At 44.8% G+C, this 18,447-nt stretch overlaps 1 protein-coding gene across 2 annotated transcripts; it reads right to left on the reverse strand.

The window, feature by feature from the left end:
- Positions 1 to 2,679: 2,679 nt before the first annotated feature.
- On the reverse strand, positions 2,680 to 10,040 carry LOC123078472 (serine/threonine-protein phosphatase 6 regulatory subunit 3). 2 transcript variants are annotated; one of them, XM_044500996.1, is made up of 19 exons: positions 9,749 to 10,040; positions 8,749 to 8,852; positions 7,993 to 8,079; positions 7,831 to 7,906; positions 7,655 to 7,729; positions 7,427 to 7,480; positions 7,139 to 7,198; positions 6,933 to 7,049; positions 6,578 to 6,672; positions 6,061 to 6,263; positions 5,814 to 5,911; positions 5,334 to 5,437; positions 5,094 to 5,259; positions 4,892 to 5,014; positions 4,706 to 4,788; positions 4,486 to 4,627; positions 4,335 to 4,364; positions 4,006 to 4,076; positions 2,680 to 3,914 (listed from the first exon to the last, which is right to left on the reverse strand). In XM_044500996.1, the coding sequence occupies exons 1-19, from the start codon at positions 9,785 to 9,787 to the stop codon at positions 3,212 to 3,214; spliced, it is 2,430 nt and encodes an 809-aa protein (XP_044356931.1). In that variant the 5' UTR covers positions 9,788 to 10,040; the 3' UTR covers positions 2,680 to 3,211. The 2 variants fall into 2 exon arrangements, with proteins under 2 accessions (XP_044356931.1, XP_044356932.1); XM_044500997.1 differs by having other exon boundaries at positions 2,680 to 3,911; positions 9,749 to 10,038.
- Between the last annotated feature and the right edge of the window lie 8,407 nt (positions 10,041 to 18,447).

The following is an 18,447-nucleotide window of genomic DNA, read 5'->3' on the forward strand; positions in this document are numbered from 1 at the left end:
GATTGGAGGGCGGATGGAAGGCCGCATGTTGCAGCGTGACATGCTGTAGGCATGTCACCTAATCCCAGTTCGGTCAGGAGGAGGTGCGGTCGCTGGGCCCGCACGAGATACGTGTCAGGCGGAGGGAGCGGCTTACAGCAAGGAGGGATCAGCCGGCTTAATTTAAGCGTTTTCCAACTTTTTACGAAGTCCTCAACAATACAAAGCTAATGGTGAAAATGTTTAAAGTCGACCAAGCGATTTAATCTGCAAATCAAAAAAAATTCCACCATTCTCACTTGCATACATGCATGAATATGCTTCTCGCGCTAGAGGACATGAGCTAGACCTGTCATGAAATTAAGATCGTATGTACTCCTTCCGTTCCTAAATATTTGTTTTTTTAAGATTTCAAATGGACTACCATATACGGATGTATATAGACATATTTTAAAGCGTAGATTCATTCATTTTGCTTCGTATGTAATCACTTGTTGAAATCTCTAAAAAGACAAATATTTAGGAACGGAGAAAGTAACAATCATGCATGGATTTTTTAGTAGTCCACCTAGTTCAACTAAATTTGGGGCGTGCTAGGCGATTATCCGGCTAATCCCTCGCGCGGATTAGTCGGGTCAGCCGCCGTCCGATCACACTTAATCTGACGTCTGTCAACAGCCAGCTTTCGTGGTACGGCGCTCGGTCCAGTCCGATGATATGATTGTACATCGCCTTGCTCTCGTGATCTGCACTGCTACGCACGCAACCTGCCAACCTGGTGGGGCAAATTTGACAAATTTGACCTATAGACGAAATCAAATTACAGAATGAACTGTACGTGAAACTATTTCACGCAGCTGACCCTTGGCGCCTAGCTCCTAGGCGTTGCACTAGTGCAACGCCTAGGAGCTAGGCGCTACACTGTATAGTGTGGCGCCTAGCTCTCAGGCGCTGCACATTGACTTAGTAATTTTCGGATCACACGGGTGCGACGCTGGCCGTGTAGCGCCTATCTGTGAGGCGTTGCACAGTGTAGTGTGGCGCCTTCGTGTCGGGCGTCACACAAAAAGGTCAGCCGCGTGAAATAGTTTCATGGACAGTTCATTTTGTGATTTGATTTCGTCCATAGGTCAAATTTGTCAAATTTGCCACCTGGTGGTACCTCTTCCGCATCTCGTTGACTAGTGTGTTAGCACTGCGTTTGCTTGCTTCCTGTACCCTGCCATCAACATGCAGCCAAAGCACAAGAAGGCACAAGCTTAAATGAGAAAAATAAAGGGTGTCTGAACTGCTCATTGAGGCTTTGCAACAAGCCTCGTGTTGCACTCAGCATTCTGCAACAGGAACCTTGTTACAATCCCTTGAATAACTTTTGTTTTTTCCTTTGCGGTGTGCAACGTAGTTCGTGTTGCACCCGTGCGTCTTGCAACAAGGGTCATGTTGCAGGCATCTCAGTCAGGGGCATGTGGCATGCAGGCGATGCGACAGAGTTTCTTGTTTAATCCCGCAGTTGAAGGAAGCATTTTTTAAAAACAGAACACATCAAGTGTAATTGACTTGCTGATCATTGCAACAATGTTTTGTCACTACACAAAAAATGATTAAAAAAATCATTGCAACACTCAAAAACATGCAACGGAAATTATTTAGTGTAAGTTGCGGTCGACCCTTACAGCATCACGCATCCCGCTTGCAACAATGACAGTCAGCTCTTGCAGCAATGGCGGTCAACCCTTGAAGCGTCACACGTCCCGCTTGCAGAAATGGTGGTTAGCCCTTGCAGCAACGAAAGACGACCCTTGTAATTCACGCGACCTGTGTCTCGCCTTGCAACAGTTATACTAGCCATTGCGACATTGTGTGTCCCTCTTGCAGCAACAGAGTCGACCCTTGCAACATCGAGCATCCCTCATGCAGCAATGGTGATCGACCCATGCAACGTCCCGCTTATCGCCTTGCAATAGCGGTGTTGTCCATTGAAGCATCATGTGTGCCGCTTGATGCAGCGGGGTTGACCCTTGCAACGTCCAACATCTCGCTCACAACAATGACGGACGACCCTTGCGGCGTCATGTGTCCCATGTTACTGCAATGACATGTCTTATTGCAACGGCGGTCGATCCTTGCAACGGTACACATCCCGTGTTGCAGTAACAATAGACCACATTGCAATGGCAGTCAACCCTTGCAGCGTCCCAACTTGCAGCAACAACAATGAGCCTTGCAACAACGACGATTGGCCTTACCTTATAACGTCACGTGTCCGGGTTTGTAACATCGTTGCCCAAGCCTTGTAGGCGCCCAGATTGCAACATGTCAACAAATTATTTAGTATTTATTTTGACAAAACCAGCTGGGTTCGGTCGGCTAGTAACAACTGAGTTGCAGCGGTACACATCCCTAGTAGCTATGTGATGTGATATGATAGGAGTGTAAGATGTCCACACACGTAAAAAAGGCATGTAAACCTGGGAGCGCTGTGCTCCACGCTCGGGCCGGATCAGACCGCTAGAAGGTCAATCGCTACAGAAACGTAAAGTGAGGGAAGGGACCACGTACGCGTGGCAAGCCAGGGACGCGGCTGATTTACGGAAAGAAATCATCCGGCTGACATCAAGTGTTTTCCACTAAATTTTGCATCGGAACAACATAGTTGGGGAATAGCTGGTCAAGAAACAGACGTGTTTAACAAGCTGGATCTGAAACAATTTAAAGCAACGAGCACAAATATTTTCATAAAAAAAATAGCATTCTCTATTTGAACTGAAGCACATCGAGTCAGAAAGAATTACAATAGCTAAACTAGAAATAATACCATGTGAAATATTATAGTTCCAAATTAACCTAATAATGAAACAAAAGACTAAAGTAGACAAAACAGTTGCCATCCAAAAAGAATTGTGCTTTCACATATCGCAAGACACGAGACTACCGCCAAATGACATTTCGCATCAACCAATTGTCCCCCATGAAACGGAGGGTAAATTTTGAAGCAAATTGACCAATTTCTGATGAAGTGTGCGCGTGCAGTTAGACAATGGTGCTCATTTGTACAGTGATTGGCCACAATGGAAGGCAAAATAGTACACTTGCTTATTGTACAGCAGTTTGCTTCGAAGTTGCTTGTGGCTGATGAGCACTTGAAGCAAAGATGATTGCCTGTCTTCTGAGGGGTCTGACTAATAATTGCTCGTCAGCTATGCCATTTCAGTCCATGAGATACGCTGCCAATTCACTCTTTTGCTTCTGCTGCGCCAGTTTTAGCTTCAACATCCACGGCAGATACTTCCTTGCTTGGTACCTCCACGACTGCATCAGCTTTCACTCCAACATCCCCGACTGCATCAGTTTCCACGACTGTATCAGTTTTCTTTTCAGTATCCACAACTGCATCAGTCTTGATCGGTACCTCCACATAATCGTGACGGACAGCTTGCTCAGAAGATAATGCCGAGCCAGCCAAATCACTCACATTGACATCGGGATCGGGTGAAGCTTCAGAGATAGGATTGTCCAAATCAGATGAGACAGCTGGTTTATCAACTGTTCTCTCTGCCTGTGTCTCAGTAGCTGGGGCTGAAGATTCAGCTGCTTCAGAGGCAGCTTCGTCTGTGCTAGCTTCAGTACGACCAATTGAAACATCTGGATGCCGCTCGGTACCTTCTGCACTTTCTAGTTGCTCATTCTCAGTGCTAAAATTTGTCTGTTTGGTACATTCTGCAGCATCTTCTGCCTCCTTAGCAGGGCCATTTCCATGACCCAAAGTTTCCATTTGATCCTCAGTGCCAATTGCTTCACCATCATCAGCTTCCTCCATGTCTGGGGAAGCCTCCTCGGAGTTGGGAGAGGAAGAAGGAACAGAGGCAGCTAAACGGTCATTGATACCTCTCTCTCCATCAAACGTGAACCAATTTGAATTTGTAAAGAGGGAACTGCTTTTAAACACATGATACATTGCCAATCAGTTACCTCCATCAAGAGAGAAAAATCAAGGGTGCTGGAGTACGATTTAAGATAGCAAATTACCCGTCCGGATCATCTCCCAGACGCAGGGAAGATATTACCACCTCAGCTGATTCGTCATCAAAATAGACATCCTGAAAGGCAAATATAAGAGATTATTAGACTCAAAAGAAAGCAATATACTTGTCGGTGCATTATACATTCCATGGATAAACCAACCATAATGTTATATGTTTCCAAACAAACTTAAAACTACATAGCAGTTCATACTTTATAGTCGGCTTTTTGTACATTGCAGTAAACATTTTTTTAGGAAAGCCTCAGCATTTAATCGCAGTGAATGCTAGAATCGTGTGCAAATAACAAGAGAACAATATGTTACTTAAATGTACCTCATCATCACGTTCAAGTGACCCTTGTGCCTGCATTCAAATGATCAGCGTGTATCATTAATATGTCTGAATATACAATACAGCAGCAGAAACAATAGCAAGATGCAGGGAATAAATATTTTGATAGTAGCGAACTAGCACATTAGCATACCTCTTCAATGTCATCATTGCTGTATATCCCATAGCGGAATGCCTGGCTCAAGTTATTGGCCAGAGCTGCAACATCATAATCCCTGTCTCGGAAGTCATCATCATCACTATCCCTACCACGGTCATGAAGCGAGGTTGGGCGTCTGCAGCATACAAGTCCACCGATACTTAGAGAAAATGAAAGCAAGATATAGCATGCTAAACAAGGAAAGAAAACCTACCCACAAGCCCAATGATAAACATTCTCCACCTCATTTCGCCTGACCAGAACATCTGTCTGCCATTCAACCCATTCACTGTTACCCTACTCAAACAAAAGATTCCAGGTCAAAGTAAGGCATACAAAACTATAGAAAAATCATACTTACAGACAAAGTATTGAGTGGATGCACAAATAGGAAAGATACCTGCAGGTGAGTCTGGATTGTGCTGTTACTATTTCCCAACTGAATGAGTTTATTGGCTATTCTTGTCATGTGACCAACATTCCCAATTTTTGAAGGGGTTTTCCCTTCAGACGGCACAGTAGGCTGCACACAAGAAGCAAAGCATGATGGGGTATTCTTGGTAGTATTAAGTCAAAGCTGTTATAGCATAAATATAACTTACCCCATTAGACTCTGTTGACAAAGAAGAAAGCTTATCGGCAGCAAGAATTTTACCAACAATGTCACATTCATTAAGAACATGTTCGACAAGTTCTGTTCTTTTACCCTCCAGGCAAGAAACAATTATATTCTCGACATGATGGTGCAAAAAGTTGTTATACGGGTACCTGTTGTTTAACAAACATATGAGATAGCCCTTTAAACGATGATGAAGCAAAAGAAAATAATATATCCATCTTACTCAAAGAATAAGTCAATGGAGCGCTTTATTGCCGATTGGCTGATTAGCTCTTGTTCAGCAGTTTCACTACCAACTGTCAGCAAAACAGAGATGAACTCCACAATCTGTAAAAAAGGGTATATCCAGCTTAACACAAGCGAGCAGGAAATTACCAAGACACTATAACATTGCCGAAATTTAAGAGCATGCAGTGCTAAATAACACTAATACGTTCTATATGGCTAGGTAGAAAGAAATGATATACAAATAGCATTTGATCACACTAGGATCCAAGCATGCATGCATCTCGTCTACGTCTCAACCCCAGGTAACCACACCAAAATTATAGTAGGTCAGTCCAGACAACACTATGCACCTTTACAAAATACAAATAAAGTAAGTCCATCTGGACAGGAAACAAAGAGCTCAAGGCTCAACAATAATCACTACAAGATAGAAATGACCAAATGGTCAACCGAAAGGATTTGCATCATCCAGTACCTTCAGTCGATGTTTCCCCAGAGGTGGGCGTAAACATCCGTAAGTTGTAGGCAAAACATTTTCAGCGGTAGAGGTGTCCAATAAGTTGAGCAAATTACCTACAAAAGTATGTCAGCTATAACAATAAATCTCAAAAAAAAAGATCTAGCAAACCATGACACACAGTGTAGTGTAGACAAAAAGTCTAGAATTGATTAAGGAAGAAGGTTTTCCTAACAAAATCTTGCACAAAATACCCAACACTCACCTAGACTCTCGAGCATACCATCAACTGTCTCAGGACTGGCAGTGACCAATGCCCCATGACTTACGTTGCTTCTGAATGCTTGATAGGAAGCTGATGCCAATCTTTTTGGGTCCAGCAAAGATATGCACACTGACAATGAATGAACCAGCACAGACTTGGGTCTTGATCCTTCAAGAGCATGGCAGAACAACCTCCCAACAAAACTGCAATTGCATAGAACGGAGCATAAATATGTCAGATCCAAAAAGGAAAACCAACAAGGAAACCTACTTGTAAATGTAGGGCTTTGTAACCATCTATGTGAAGCCTCTTTAGATAAAATTAGACATGGACTCTTTACAAGCATAAATTGGACATGGACTCTTTACAAGTAAAGGATTAGAAGAAATGCACGGATATTCTTTCTGTGATTCTCACCACTACCAAAAAAAAAAAAAATGGACTTCCCTGCTGAAAGGTTTTCCCCTGCCCAATAAAGATTAAAAATGTGAAGGCAATAACGTTGTAAGATTGAGACCTTGGACTGCATATCTTTGCAGCGAGAGATGGAGGTGCACATCGAGTCACAGCACAAAGAATTTCGGCAGCATTGGCATGCACTTCAGGAGAGTCCTGCTTGGCAATATCGCAGTATGTCAAATTTCTGCTAGAAACATTTCAATTGAAGTTTTTCAGTGAGAAACTGAATATTGTTATTTAGGAGGCTATGTTTATATAGGTAAAAAATATCTCAAGACAAAATGTTTCTCAAATGAAATGCTAGGTTTGTATGCAATTATGTCTCAAAAATACAAGCAGATATATGCAAAGGCGACAAGGCAAGATAAACAAATAAATGCATTTCCCTAGTGTTATATATTTCCCCAACTCACCGATGAGCTAAACTTATCTGCGATCATTCCAAGAACATCTGTATTTTCTAACCACTGCATTGTATCAGCATAGTTTGAATATATGGTCTCATCAGCACCAATCAGGCGTATCAGCACCTGAAGAATTCCAGGGGCAAAAGCGTCAACCAACTGTAGCAGCCAAAACATCAATCCACTAAATGCAATAATTATCAATAACATCTTACCTCCATTACAGATGTGATGCCAATCAGGTCGACAAGTTGGACAACGATCTCTGGATGCTCCTAATAAAAAATGAGTGTTGTAATCCATTGAAATACTCAAGAATCAAGCTTGTGGGATGAAATTTGTGACCACAGAAGAAAATTGTTCGCATGAAAGCTAGACCCAGTGCATGCCTTGATTAACCAAACCGCCCAAATATTCAAAGAAAGTACACTAAATGAACATATACCCCATAAGTTTAAGTGTGTTAATAAAATGTTCCTTGTTTATACAAGGACAAGGAATACCTGAACATAATTCATTAGTGGGGCAGTCTTCCGCAGCATCAAACAAATTACCACCTACAACAAATAAGTAATCAAACATACTTCAGCCTTGTAATAAATATGACAGCAACCACAAGATGAAGTCTCAACATCAGATTAACAAAAGGCAAGACCAAACTTCAGCAGGGAACTTCTACAACGAATTTATGCCATGATTCGGATATAAATAATCCAAATAAAATGAAATACCTTACTGAAGTAACCAGATAATAATGTGCTGTGTGGATGATCAGGTTTCACAAATGAGAAAAGCAAATCCATTAACTGCAATGCAGAAGATTAAGAGAAGTAAAATTAGCTAGAATGGTTGTAATGAAACATATCTGACAAAGATGTCAAAAGGACAAGAAAGCTTTTACTCTAACCTCTTCATCCTCTACTAGGGTCCTCAAAATGACATCTATTTCACAAGTAAATATCTCACAAGCAATGAAAGGGAACCTGCAAGGAATGGATGAATTTATACAAAGGAGGAAACTCAGTCCGTAACATCTACAGGCAATGAATGTTAATGGCCAATGGCATACTTGAAAGAGCGCTTTTTTTCAGCGTCATCTGGAACTTCTTCAACAACATAACGAAGCAATTGTTCCACCTGGGCCTTGTCACGGAGGCTACACAAAATATTTCAAGCATTATAGGCTGGGAAATACAACAGTATAAGTACAAGGAACACTGGATGCCAACAGTCAAGAAAATGAAGGCCAACATAGGTATTTACTATATCACTCATTCATTCAACCAGATGATCTATCAAGAAAACTCAACGTGCCAATTTGGTTTAACAGTACAAAATACTAGTGTAATAACTTGTATTTGCTCAAAAAGGCATCAGATTCACTTCTTTGCAGGTTAATATAAATAAAACTAGGAATCTATTTGGAGAGGAAAAGGAAAGGGGGAATAGAAACAGTTATCCTTGCTTATAAACAAAAGAACTATGTGAACCATCTATTTAGAAGAAAGCATTACTGCCAGCATTACTGCCAAAAACAAACTACAAATTCTGGGCAGATTTTCTTCCTATGATGGGATTAAAACAGCAACTATTAAGTGCAAAAACAATTGTACTTGTATGATATATGTAGACTGGTTCATAATTTCCTTAACTTAATAAGCGACTGTGTTTCCTTTACAACAGTTGCAGCTATCTCAAGAGAAAAGTATAAAATTCTTCATTGTTACTCTAGTGCACAGGATGAAAATGAATAGTAAGGTTATACAATATTAAACATGCCACCCATGTAAACCTCAAGCTAATAACAGAAGCTCAAGGAAATTACAAATTTATGAGTCGGGTGTTCAGTGCTTTGCACTCTTGAATAATTTCATCCTCATCAAGAAGTTCTTCAAGTGTAAAATTTTCCTTGTCTAGGATTGTATCCACCTGAAATAATAATATATTAAGTTAGGTATAAGTTGATTCATAACCTTTGTTTCTACAATACTATGAAAATATATTAAGATATCATTGAGGTTATAAAATTTATTTACATTGACTATGGAATAATATTATAATTATCATTATTATTCATGATTCATGTGGGCCATGAGATGGAATAACGGAGCCACTTAAAATTATCAGACAATTCCGGATACAGCTGAGTTTGGATGATTGAACACAAGATTTTTTTGAAGGCAACTGAACACAATATCAACGAATGGAATTGGAATTAGAAAGGTACTTCGTTTTGCTCAAACATGGTATTATCTCAGAAGAAAATCAGTAGAGACCAAGTAACTCATAAGAATGGGGGGGAAAAAGGAGGAACAGCTACACTGGCACACTGTTCCAGCTAAGTTCTTCATAAAACAGCGTAAGTACCCAACTCATATGAATCTTCAGTTTAGGATGCTAATCAAATAGTATCACACATCAGATCAGAGATTCAGCTTTAGAAACACAGCAGCTTTGCCATATGCATCCCCGTCTACACAACGATCCGAGTCATCCCCAGGGCTAACTTGCATGCAAAACATAACCAAATCCGAACCCAAGGCATTTACTCCATCCCTGCAACCCGCCCCAATCACGAGAACAGCACATGCACGAGCTCGCCAATGCAAAATAACACAACTCGCAGTCGCAGCGCAGCCGGGAACAAAATAAGAGCAAGCGAGCATTACAACCCACAAACAAGTGCCGCACCCAATCCACAGTGTCAATCTAAACAAACGGGTCCACGACCAAGCTCGCAGCCACCGCAGCACATAGGGACGGATGGACGAACCAATCTGAGAGAGCGGAGGGAGATTGGGGGGAGCTACGAGCAGGGAACTCACGGGTGAGGCCGCGGAGAGACCGGTCATGCGCCAGAACATGGTGGCGGCGGCGGTGGATCTAGGGTTTCCGACCCCGGGGAGCGCGAGTCCGCGGCCGAATCCGCGCGAATCCGGGCGGCGGCGGCCGGATTGGGCGGCCGGGGGAGGAGGGTGGATCGGGAGAGGGGCGAGCGGATCGAATTGGGATCGCGGGGGGTGGGAGGCGCACGAGAGGAGGAAAAAACAGCACGCTTTTCTATTTGGGCTTTCCTTGGGTTTGATTTGGCTTGGGAGATGGGGGATTGGAGCTGAGGGGCGCTGTTAGGCGACGAGGGCAGATGGCGATGGGTCGAATTATTTGCTCACTTGTGTTGTTAAAATAAAAAATAAAGTCTGAACAATGGACTCGTTTCAAAAACTGATTTCTAGGGGTAATGGTTCAACCTTCTCTTCCCCGTGCGTGACGATTCACGCACGATTTGATTTTAACTCCTCACGTACTAATAATGAAGAAATAAGCGAGAAAACAACTGCTCCATCGTCTTCATCGTTGATTCCCCTTCTCCATCAGTCACACACTCGCACCCTGACCTTTGTTTCTTCCCTCTTGCGGACGGTCTTTCTTGACTCCTCCGTCTCCACAAGGGGGATCGATCGACGCGACGAGTGCAGATTGCAAGCCCCGGCAAGCCAGAGTCACTAGAGGTGTGCAACTTGGAGGACCTCCTAGCACCGAGGAGGCGCAAGTACTCTCGAGTTGGCCATCACTTGCGTGAATCGCCAATACATGGTCCACCAACACATGTCGTCGCCCTCGCCCAGCGCAAGCCCCTACACATGTCTCGAGAGAGGAGCGGTCATTAGGAAATGCCAGGGAAGCAGTCACCTAAGAATGAGAGCACAACAACAGTGCTAATTTTTGTATGTCTCTTCATGTTGCGTCGTAATTCCTTTCTCTCACACACACGCCCAGTGAGAGAGAGAGAGAAACACATCACACGGGTAAAGGAGGAGAGGAATCAGAGCATCTCGATCATGATTTGTCTCTACCTGGTTATTAACATTCATCCGGTCCGATATCCCGGCCAGCTGCAATTAATTGTCGATGTCTGGATCAATCTTCTTTGATTTGGCCGATAGGGATCAGGACGAATAAGCGGGGTGATGTTCTTGACATGCTGCTATAACAATGTGGATATGCTCATTGATCCGGACACCATCTACCCCACCCGCCCCGACTGACAAGACGCCCCCAAGTCACAGTTCAAGCCCCAAACACATAATCTTCTCTTCCTCAACTTTTTTTCTGCATTATTATTCCCATTTGGACACCTACGTGGTCCAACTAGAACACGAGTGGGTGCACATGAGATTGAAAGCACGTGTGGGTGTAACTGTGTAAGAATAATACTAATACGCAGAATCATAACTGAAGCATCAACCCCTATCTCTGGATCATCCTCTATGCCTACGCATACAAAAATTCAGAGTCCCAAAAACTGATTAGAGACATTAATGATTGTCATGTATTATCATCGAGCTTGAACTAATTAGCTAAATAAAACTCCATGGCAAATAACAAAGCATATGAGAGTTATAGTATTTACAAATTGTAGTGCAAAGATTGCTTTTGCAGTGCAATTATTTTGGGCGATATTAGATAGGTATGTTTGCGGCTGGTCACTTGGTTGGGATTATGTTTACTCCTTCTCATGATTATGTTTGCACAGAGACATAGACCTAGGTCATTGAGCCTTCAAGCTCGATTTCGTCATGCCCTCATAATCCAACCACCCCCGTGTTCATTTCCTCATGTTTTTCAGCTTTACATTGTGTAAGGTGTGGTGTGCACGTAAAGTTGTATGAGATATGTACAAGAGGAAAATACGCATAGAACTCATGTGTGATGATGTGCAGGTGAAAGAAAGAGCTGAGAAGCTAGAGAGTTGGAGAAACAAGGAGAAGTTGAATGAACAGAAGGTGGAGGACAGGTAGTTCTTCCGCAAGTTGAGTTCTAATCAGGGTTGCTAAAGATAAAGCATAAAAGAAAATTCGCAAGGCTATCATGCATACCACGCTTTTCGAGGTTCATGTTGTGAGGTCAATTGAATTTAAATATGTGGTAATTTTGTGTATTCCGAAAACAATCAAGCACTTGTGTTTTTCTGAGTCACCTCTCTAATATTTGACACCAAAACATACTCTCCCCCTTGTTGCATGGAAAACAACAAATTTTCTATGCACACGCAATGATCTATCCATGGAGATGCATAACAACGAGGGGGAGAGTATGTCTACGTACCCTCGTAGACCGTAAGCGGAAGCATTTGACAATGCGGTTGATGTAGTCGAACTTCTTCGCGCTCCAACCGATCAAGTACCGAACGCACGACACCTCGCGTTCTGGACACGCTCAACTCGGGGACGTCCTCCGCCTTCTTGATCCAGCAAGACGGCAAGGTAGTAGATGAGTTCCGACAGCACGACGACGTGGTGACAGTGATGGTGATGTGATCTCCGCAGGGCTTCGCCTAAGCACTACGAAAATATGACCGAGGGAGTAAACGATGGACGGGGGTGCCGCACACGGCTGAGACAATGTTGTGTGCTTGTGTGGCGCCCCCTCCCCACATATATATAGGTGGGAGGGGGGAGGAGGGAGCCTAGGGCAGCCAAGGCGCGCCCCAAGGGGCTGGCCGCCGGCCCTAGGGTTCCTGCCCTCTTGTGCCCCCCCCCCTTTTCCTTGTATGAAGAAGGGGAAGGAAAGAGGGGGAGAGGGAAGGAAGGGGGGAGTCCTACTCCACACATTCCTTTCCCTCCCATCTTTCCTTCTCCTCCTCATAGGGTCGGCCTCTATAGGGGCGCACCAGCCCCTTGTGGGCTGGTGTGTTCCCTTTCTTGGCCCATAAGGCCCATATCTTTGCCAGGGGTGCCCAAAACTCCTTTCCGATGATCCAATAAGTACCTGGTACCCTCCGAAACACTTTCGGTGTCCGAATACCATCGTCCTATATATCAATCTTTACCTCTCGACCATTTCGAGACTCCTTGTGTAACGCCCCGAGACCGATGCTCTAGTTCCCTTCCTTGTTTTGCGAGTCAGCTGTGTTATTTTTTTGTGTGTTGCTTTCATCATCGCATCATTTGCATTGCATCGGCACTCCGTTGCCGTCATGTTTTGAAAATTTTGCATTCGTTCGTAGTTGCCGCGTTCCCCCCTTGTCTTCGTTGACCGTTCCGAGACCAACCGTGTTTTCGGTTCCCTCTTGTCAAACCAACTAACCTCTCTCGTCAGCCCGCGATCCCCTCCGGCGCGTCCGAAAGTTGTCCCGTACCCGACCCGGGTTGTTGTTACCGTTGAGTCCGGGTCATCCCCTAACGTCTACAAAACATCACCGTTTTCTTTGTTGGACTCTCCTAGCCTATTTTCCTCGATTGTCCGATTTAAATCGGAGGGCCCAAATATCCTCTAATCTAATCCCATGAGATATATATAGGTCCAACCCTAGGATCTAGGGATCCTGTCCCATCCTTGCCATTCCGCCGCCACCACACACTCACCCTGTTCCTCGAGATCCTTCCCCCACCAACCACCTTGCTTTCAACGCCGCCCAACCAGATCGCGTAGCATCTCCCTCCTTGTTTTCTTCCTCGAGCCAATCCCCTCGCTCGATCCAGCAGCCCAGCACCTCGGCCACCTCCTTCCTCGGCCCTGCCCGGCGCTCCACCCCCAAGTAGCAGCAGCGCCCGAGCGCTCCTCTCCTTGCCGGTGCGCCCCCCCCCCCCCTCCATTCCGGCGCCGGGAACGGAAACCCTGCGCCCGGATCTCGCCACCACCGCCTTGCCTCTGCCCGACTGCCGCTGCAGCTCGGGGACACCACAAGCCAAGCTATCCCCGTCGCCCAAGTGCCGAGGAGAGGAGCTCCTCCAACAGCCGTCTTCGCCCGCAGCCGGCGTCCTCCGTGCCCAGCAGTTGCAGCCCCGCCGCCGGCTGACCGAACCAGCACCCCGCGCCAAGTTCGTCTTCTTGCTGCGCCGCCGCCCGGAGTTTTCTTCGCCGGAGGCCTTCGCCTCGTCCGCGGCGCTCGAGCACCGCCTGGAGCCCGACCTCGTGCGCCTCCCGCCTCGCTCCCCTCCCTCTTGGGTTGCCTACAGACGAGTCCGGCCGCCCGAAGCTCCTCGATGCCGGCCGGATCGGACGCCCTGGAGACCCGCGCCCCGCCGGACCTCCTTCCGCCGTCGCCAAGTTCTGCTGCCCCCTGCTTCCATCTCCGCCGCTGCCGGCTGCATCGAGCAGCAACGAGCAGGTCGCTCGTCCCGCGCCCGCTCGCGTTGACCGCGCCTCTAGCGCCTGGGCCAGCGGCCTCCTAGACCCGGCTCCTGCCAGATCCGGCCTGCCCGGCCTCCTCCCCACCAGCTGGGCTGAAGCCCATGGTGAGCAGTGCCCAGCCCCTCTCATGTGCATGTTGGGCCAGCAAGTTTCGGCCCGTAGTGTTTTTTTTTGCTGCGGTGATTTTCGCATTTATCCAGGAGATTACAGATTTGCAGAAAAACCCTTGAACTTCATGCATACAATAACTCACAAATGGTGCATCGGATTAAAATGATTTTAACATGTAAAATGCTTAGAAATTTGTGTAGTTTAATAATATGCCACTCTCATCCAGGTTTAAAATTGTTTAAAATGATGGTTGTTTAAATTTGCATAAATGCCATGTTAAAATGATTTAATTCTTAACTAAATAACCGTAACTCGGATTTTAATAAACTTTATATGTAAATGGGGTAGAAAAATGCCTAGTTTAACATGGTGCACTTCATTTTGCTGTTTAACAACATTAAAATTGTGTTTAGGGCAGAACAGTACCAAATCAAAAATATGCTTATGGGGTTTTTCCGGAATTGTTGTTTGTTGTTCCGGCCTCATTTAAATTGCCTAAAATAGGTAGTTTCCATATGCTTCACCACTTGCCATGGTTAATAACATTTAATATTGTTGGGTCCATAAACGAGAGAGAACTAAATAATTAAATGTGGTGTTTCTTCAATATGCAACTCGTTGCATATTGAGCTCCACTTAACTTGTAGTGTTGTTTGTTGCACTTTGCCATGCCATGCCTCATTAAACCGGACATGCATCATATTTTTTTTTTGCATCATGCCATGTGTATGTGGTGGTTGTTTACTATGTTGTTTGTTTCTTTCCGGGTTGCTTCTCTCGTTACCTTCGGTTTCGTTCCAGAGTTGTGAGGATTCGTTCGACTACGTCCGCTTGTCTTCTTCATGGACTCGTTCTTCTTCCTTGCGGGATCTCAGGCAAGATGACCATACCCTCGAAATCACTTCTATCTTTGCTTGCTAGTTGTCCGTTCTATTGACATGCCGCGCTACCTACCACTTGCTATATCATGCCTCCCTTATTGCCATGTCAGCCTCTAACCTTTTCACCCTTCCTAGCAAACCGTTGCTTGGCTATGTTACCGCTTTTGCTCAGCCCCTTCTTATAGTGTTGCTAGTTGCAGGTGAAGATTAAGTTTGTTCCTTGTTGGACCATGGATTTTATGAACTCTGTTGGGATATCACAATATCTCTTATTTAATTAATGCATCTATATATCTTGGTAAAGGGTGGAAGGCTCGGCCGTTTGCCTGGTGTTTTATTCCACTCTTGCCGCCCCTAGTTTCCGTCATACCGGTGTTATGTTCTTTGATTTTGCGTTCCTTACGCGGTTGGGTGATTTATGGGACCCCCTTGACAGTTCGCTTTGAATAAAACTCCTCCAGCAAGGCCCAACCTTGGTTTTACCATTCGCCTACCTAAGCCTTTTTCCCTTGGGTTCTGCAGACTCAAGGGTCATCTTTATTTTAAACCCCCGGGCCAGTGTTCCTCTGAGTGCTGGTCCAAACTAGAGCCACTTGCAGCGCCACCTCGGGGAAACTCGAGGTCTGGTTTTAGTTGTACGTAGTGTTCATCCGGTGTGCCCTGAGAACGAGATATGTGCAGCTCCTATCGGGATTTGTCGGCACATTCGGGCGGCTTTGCTGGTCTTGTTTTACCATTGTCGAAATGTCTTGTAAACCGGGATTCCGAGACTGATCGGGTCTTCCCGGGAGAAGGTTTATCCTTCGTTGACCGTGAGAGCTTATAATGGGCTAAGTTGGGACACCCCTGCAGGGTATTATCTTTCGAAAGCCGTGCCCGCGGTTATGTGGCAGATGGGAATTTGTTAATATCCGGTTGTAGAGAACTTGACACTTGACCTTAATTAAAACGCATCAACCGCGTGTGTAGCCGTGATGGTCTCTTCTCGGCGGAGTCCGGGAAGTGAACACGGTTTCTGGGTTATGTTTGACGTAAGTAGGAGTTCAGGATCACTTCTTGATCATTGCTAGTTCACGACCGTTCCGTTGCTTCTCTTCTCGCTCTTATTTGCGTATGTTAGCCACCATATATGCTTAGTGCTTGCTGCAGCTCCACCTCATTACCCATCCTTTCCTATAAGCTTAAATAGTCTTGATCTCGCGGGTGTGAGATTGCTGAGTCCTCGTGACTCACAGATACTTCCAAAACAGTTGCAGGTGCCGATGATGCCAGTGCAGGTGACACAACCGAGCTCAAGTGGGAGCTCGATGAAGATCTTGTTCGTTGTGTTGTTTCTTTTCATGTTGATCAGTAGTGGTGCCCAGTTGGGACGATCAGGGATCTAGCAGTTGGGTTGTCTTCTTTTCTTTTGGTTCCGTAGTCGGACCTATGTGTGTACTCTGAATGATGTATGATTTATTTATGTATTGTGTGAAGTGGCGATTGTAAGCCAACTCTTTATCCCATTCTTGTTCATTACATGGGATTGTGTGAAGATGACCCTTCTTGCGACAAAACCACAATGCGGTTATGCCTCTAAGTCGTGCCTCGACACGTGGGAGATATAGCCGCATCGTGGGCGTTACAAGTTGGTAATCAGAGCCATCCCCGACTTAGGAGCCCCCTGCTTGATCGAATCGCTGGCGTTGTTGAGTCTAGAACAAAAATGTTTTGAGTCTTAGGATTATATTTATCGGAGAGTAGGATTCTTTTTACTCCTCAGTCCCTTCGTCGCTCTGGTGAGGTCTCCTGACGTAGAAGTTTTGACTCTTCTCTCCTCAAATTTCACTAAAAAATTTTAGGATCACGCGGGTATCTTGGAATCGTTCCGATGGTTTTGTGACGAGAACATTGTTCTTGGTGCCTCCTGACATTTAGGGGTTGTGGCAGTGTCCCGGGGAGTTGAGCTCCGAGGTGTTGTCGTCACAATTTTATCGTTGCAGTTCTGGAATACCTGAGTTTCGCCGACATCGAAATCTCTTTTATGCAGTTGTTGGTGAGATCACCTCGACGCCACCCAGTACTGGGGCGGGAGTTCGGGAGTATTGCCATAACTCGTATAACGGATGCTTTTCGAAGGTTGAGGTAAACGATTTCCGAAGGTTTCTTGGTTATGTGTTGACGGATGGATACAGCTGGATCTAGGTATTGTTAGTTTGGGTGATATATTTTGTGTCCCCTGTATCCCCAACACCTGATTGCATAACCAGAAAGTTTCGGGAGTTTATAAGTGGGAATTCAAGTAGCTCTTAGGATATCTTTCCGACAGATGCATGATATGAGATTGGGGTTCGACGTCTAGTGGTCCGCCTTTCCACGGTTGGTTTTACAGTGGTCTCGTAGTGTCTTAAAGAGTCCTTGGCTATGCCGACTCGGGGACGCTTCGTATGTCATGTGCACTGCCTTGTACATGATGGTGCTGTACGATCGAGCCCGTGTGGGCCCCACCACGAAAACTTCGGACGAAATCTCTATCATATGTTTGTTCCGGCTTATTCTGCAAGCCAATCCTTTGTTTTGTTTTATTTGTGGTATTCGAGTTGCTTCGAAGTCAAATGTTGGATTCCATACCTTTCCTAAGCGGTGTTCTCATACTTCTACATGGATACTAATCATTCTTGATCATCGAGGTCGTCATGTTAAATTCTTTTCCAACCGGTGTGCTTCTCTTCAAGTGGATCCGATCATTTCAACATTCGCGAGATCAATTCTTAGTTCTTTGCAAGGGTGTTTGCTTCATCCGTCCCAAGTTGCCTTTGTTTTTTCCCGCCCTCCCACCCTTTTCCTTCAAGGGATCAAATTTCTTAATCATGCATCCATATTATGGATGTGAAGTTTCTTCATTCTTTTCCATCAATGTTCTTACCCGGTGGTTCTCATGAAGATGTTCTTCAAGTTTTTCATTCTTCATTCTTTTTCTTCTCCGGTGGATTCAATTCAAGCTTTCGGTGTTGATCATATTGCCTTCATCGTTTCAAGTGTTTTCGTATGTTGGTTCATCTCTTAATCATTCCCCGTTTGCTATTCAATTGTTCTGGAGTGCTGAAGTTATCCCAGAAGATTCAAGTTTCTATTCGAAATCCTTTCAAGCTATTTCGAGGTCTTACCTTATTCAAGCCATTTAATTCAACCGGTGCAATCTCCTTTTTAAGTAATCATTTCAACGGTGTTTCTTTTGAGTGGGCCCTAACCCACAGGTCTTTTTCCAGGATCTTACCTGACTCTTCTAATTCTTTTCGGAGCTATTCCTAAATTCTTTTCGAAGTTTGACGTAAGAATAAATTTTCATCAGTCATATGTCTTTCTCCAAGATCTTTCAAACTCTTTTCATTGTTGATTCAACCTTTCTATTCTTCATG

The sequence above is a fragment of the Triticum aestivum genome, chromosome 3D, assembly GCF_018294505.1.
Source record: "Triticum aestivum cultivar Chinese Spring chromosome 3D, IWGSC CS RefSeq v2.1, whole genome shotgun sequence".
Classification (NCBI taxonomy): Eukaryota; Viridiplantae; Streptophyta; class Magnoliopsida; order Poales; family Poaceae; genus Triticum; species Triticum aestivum.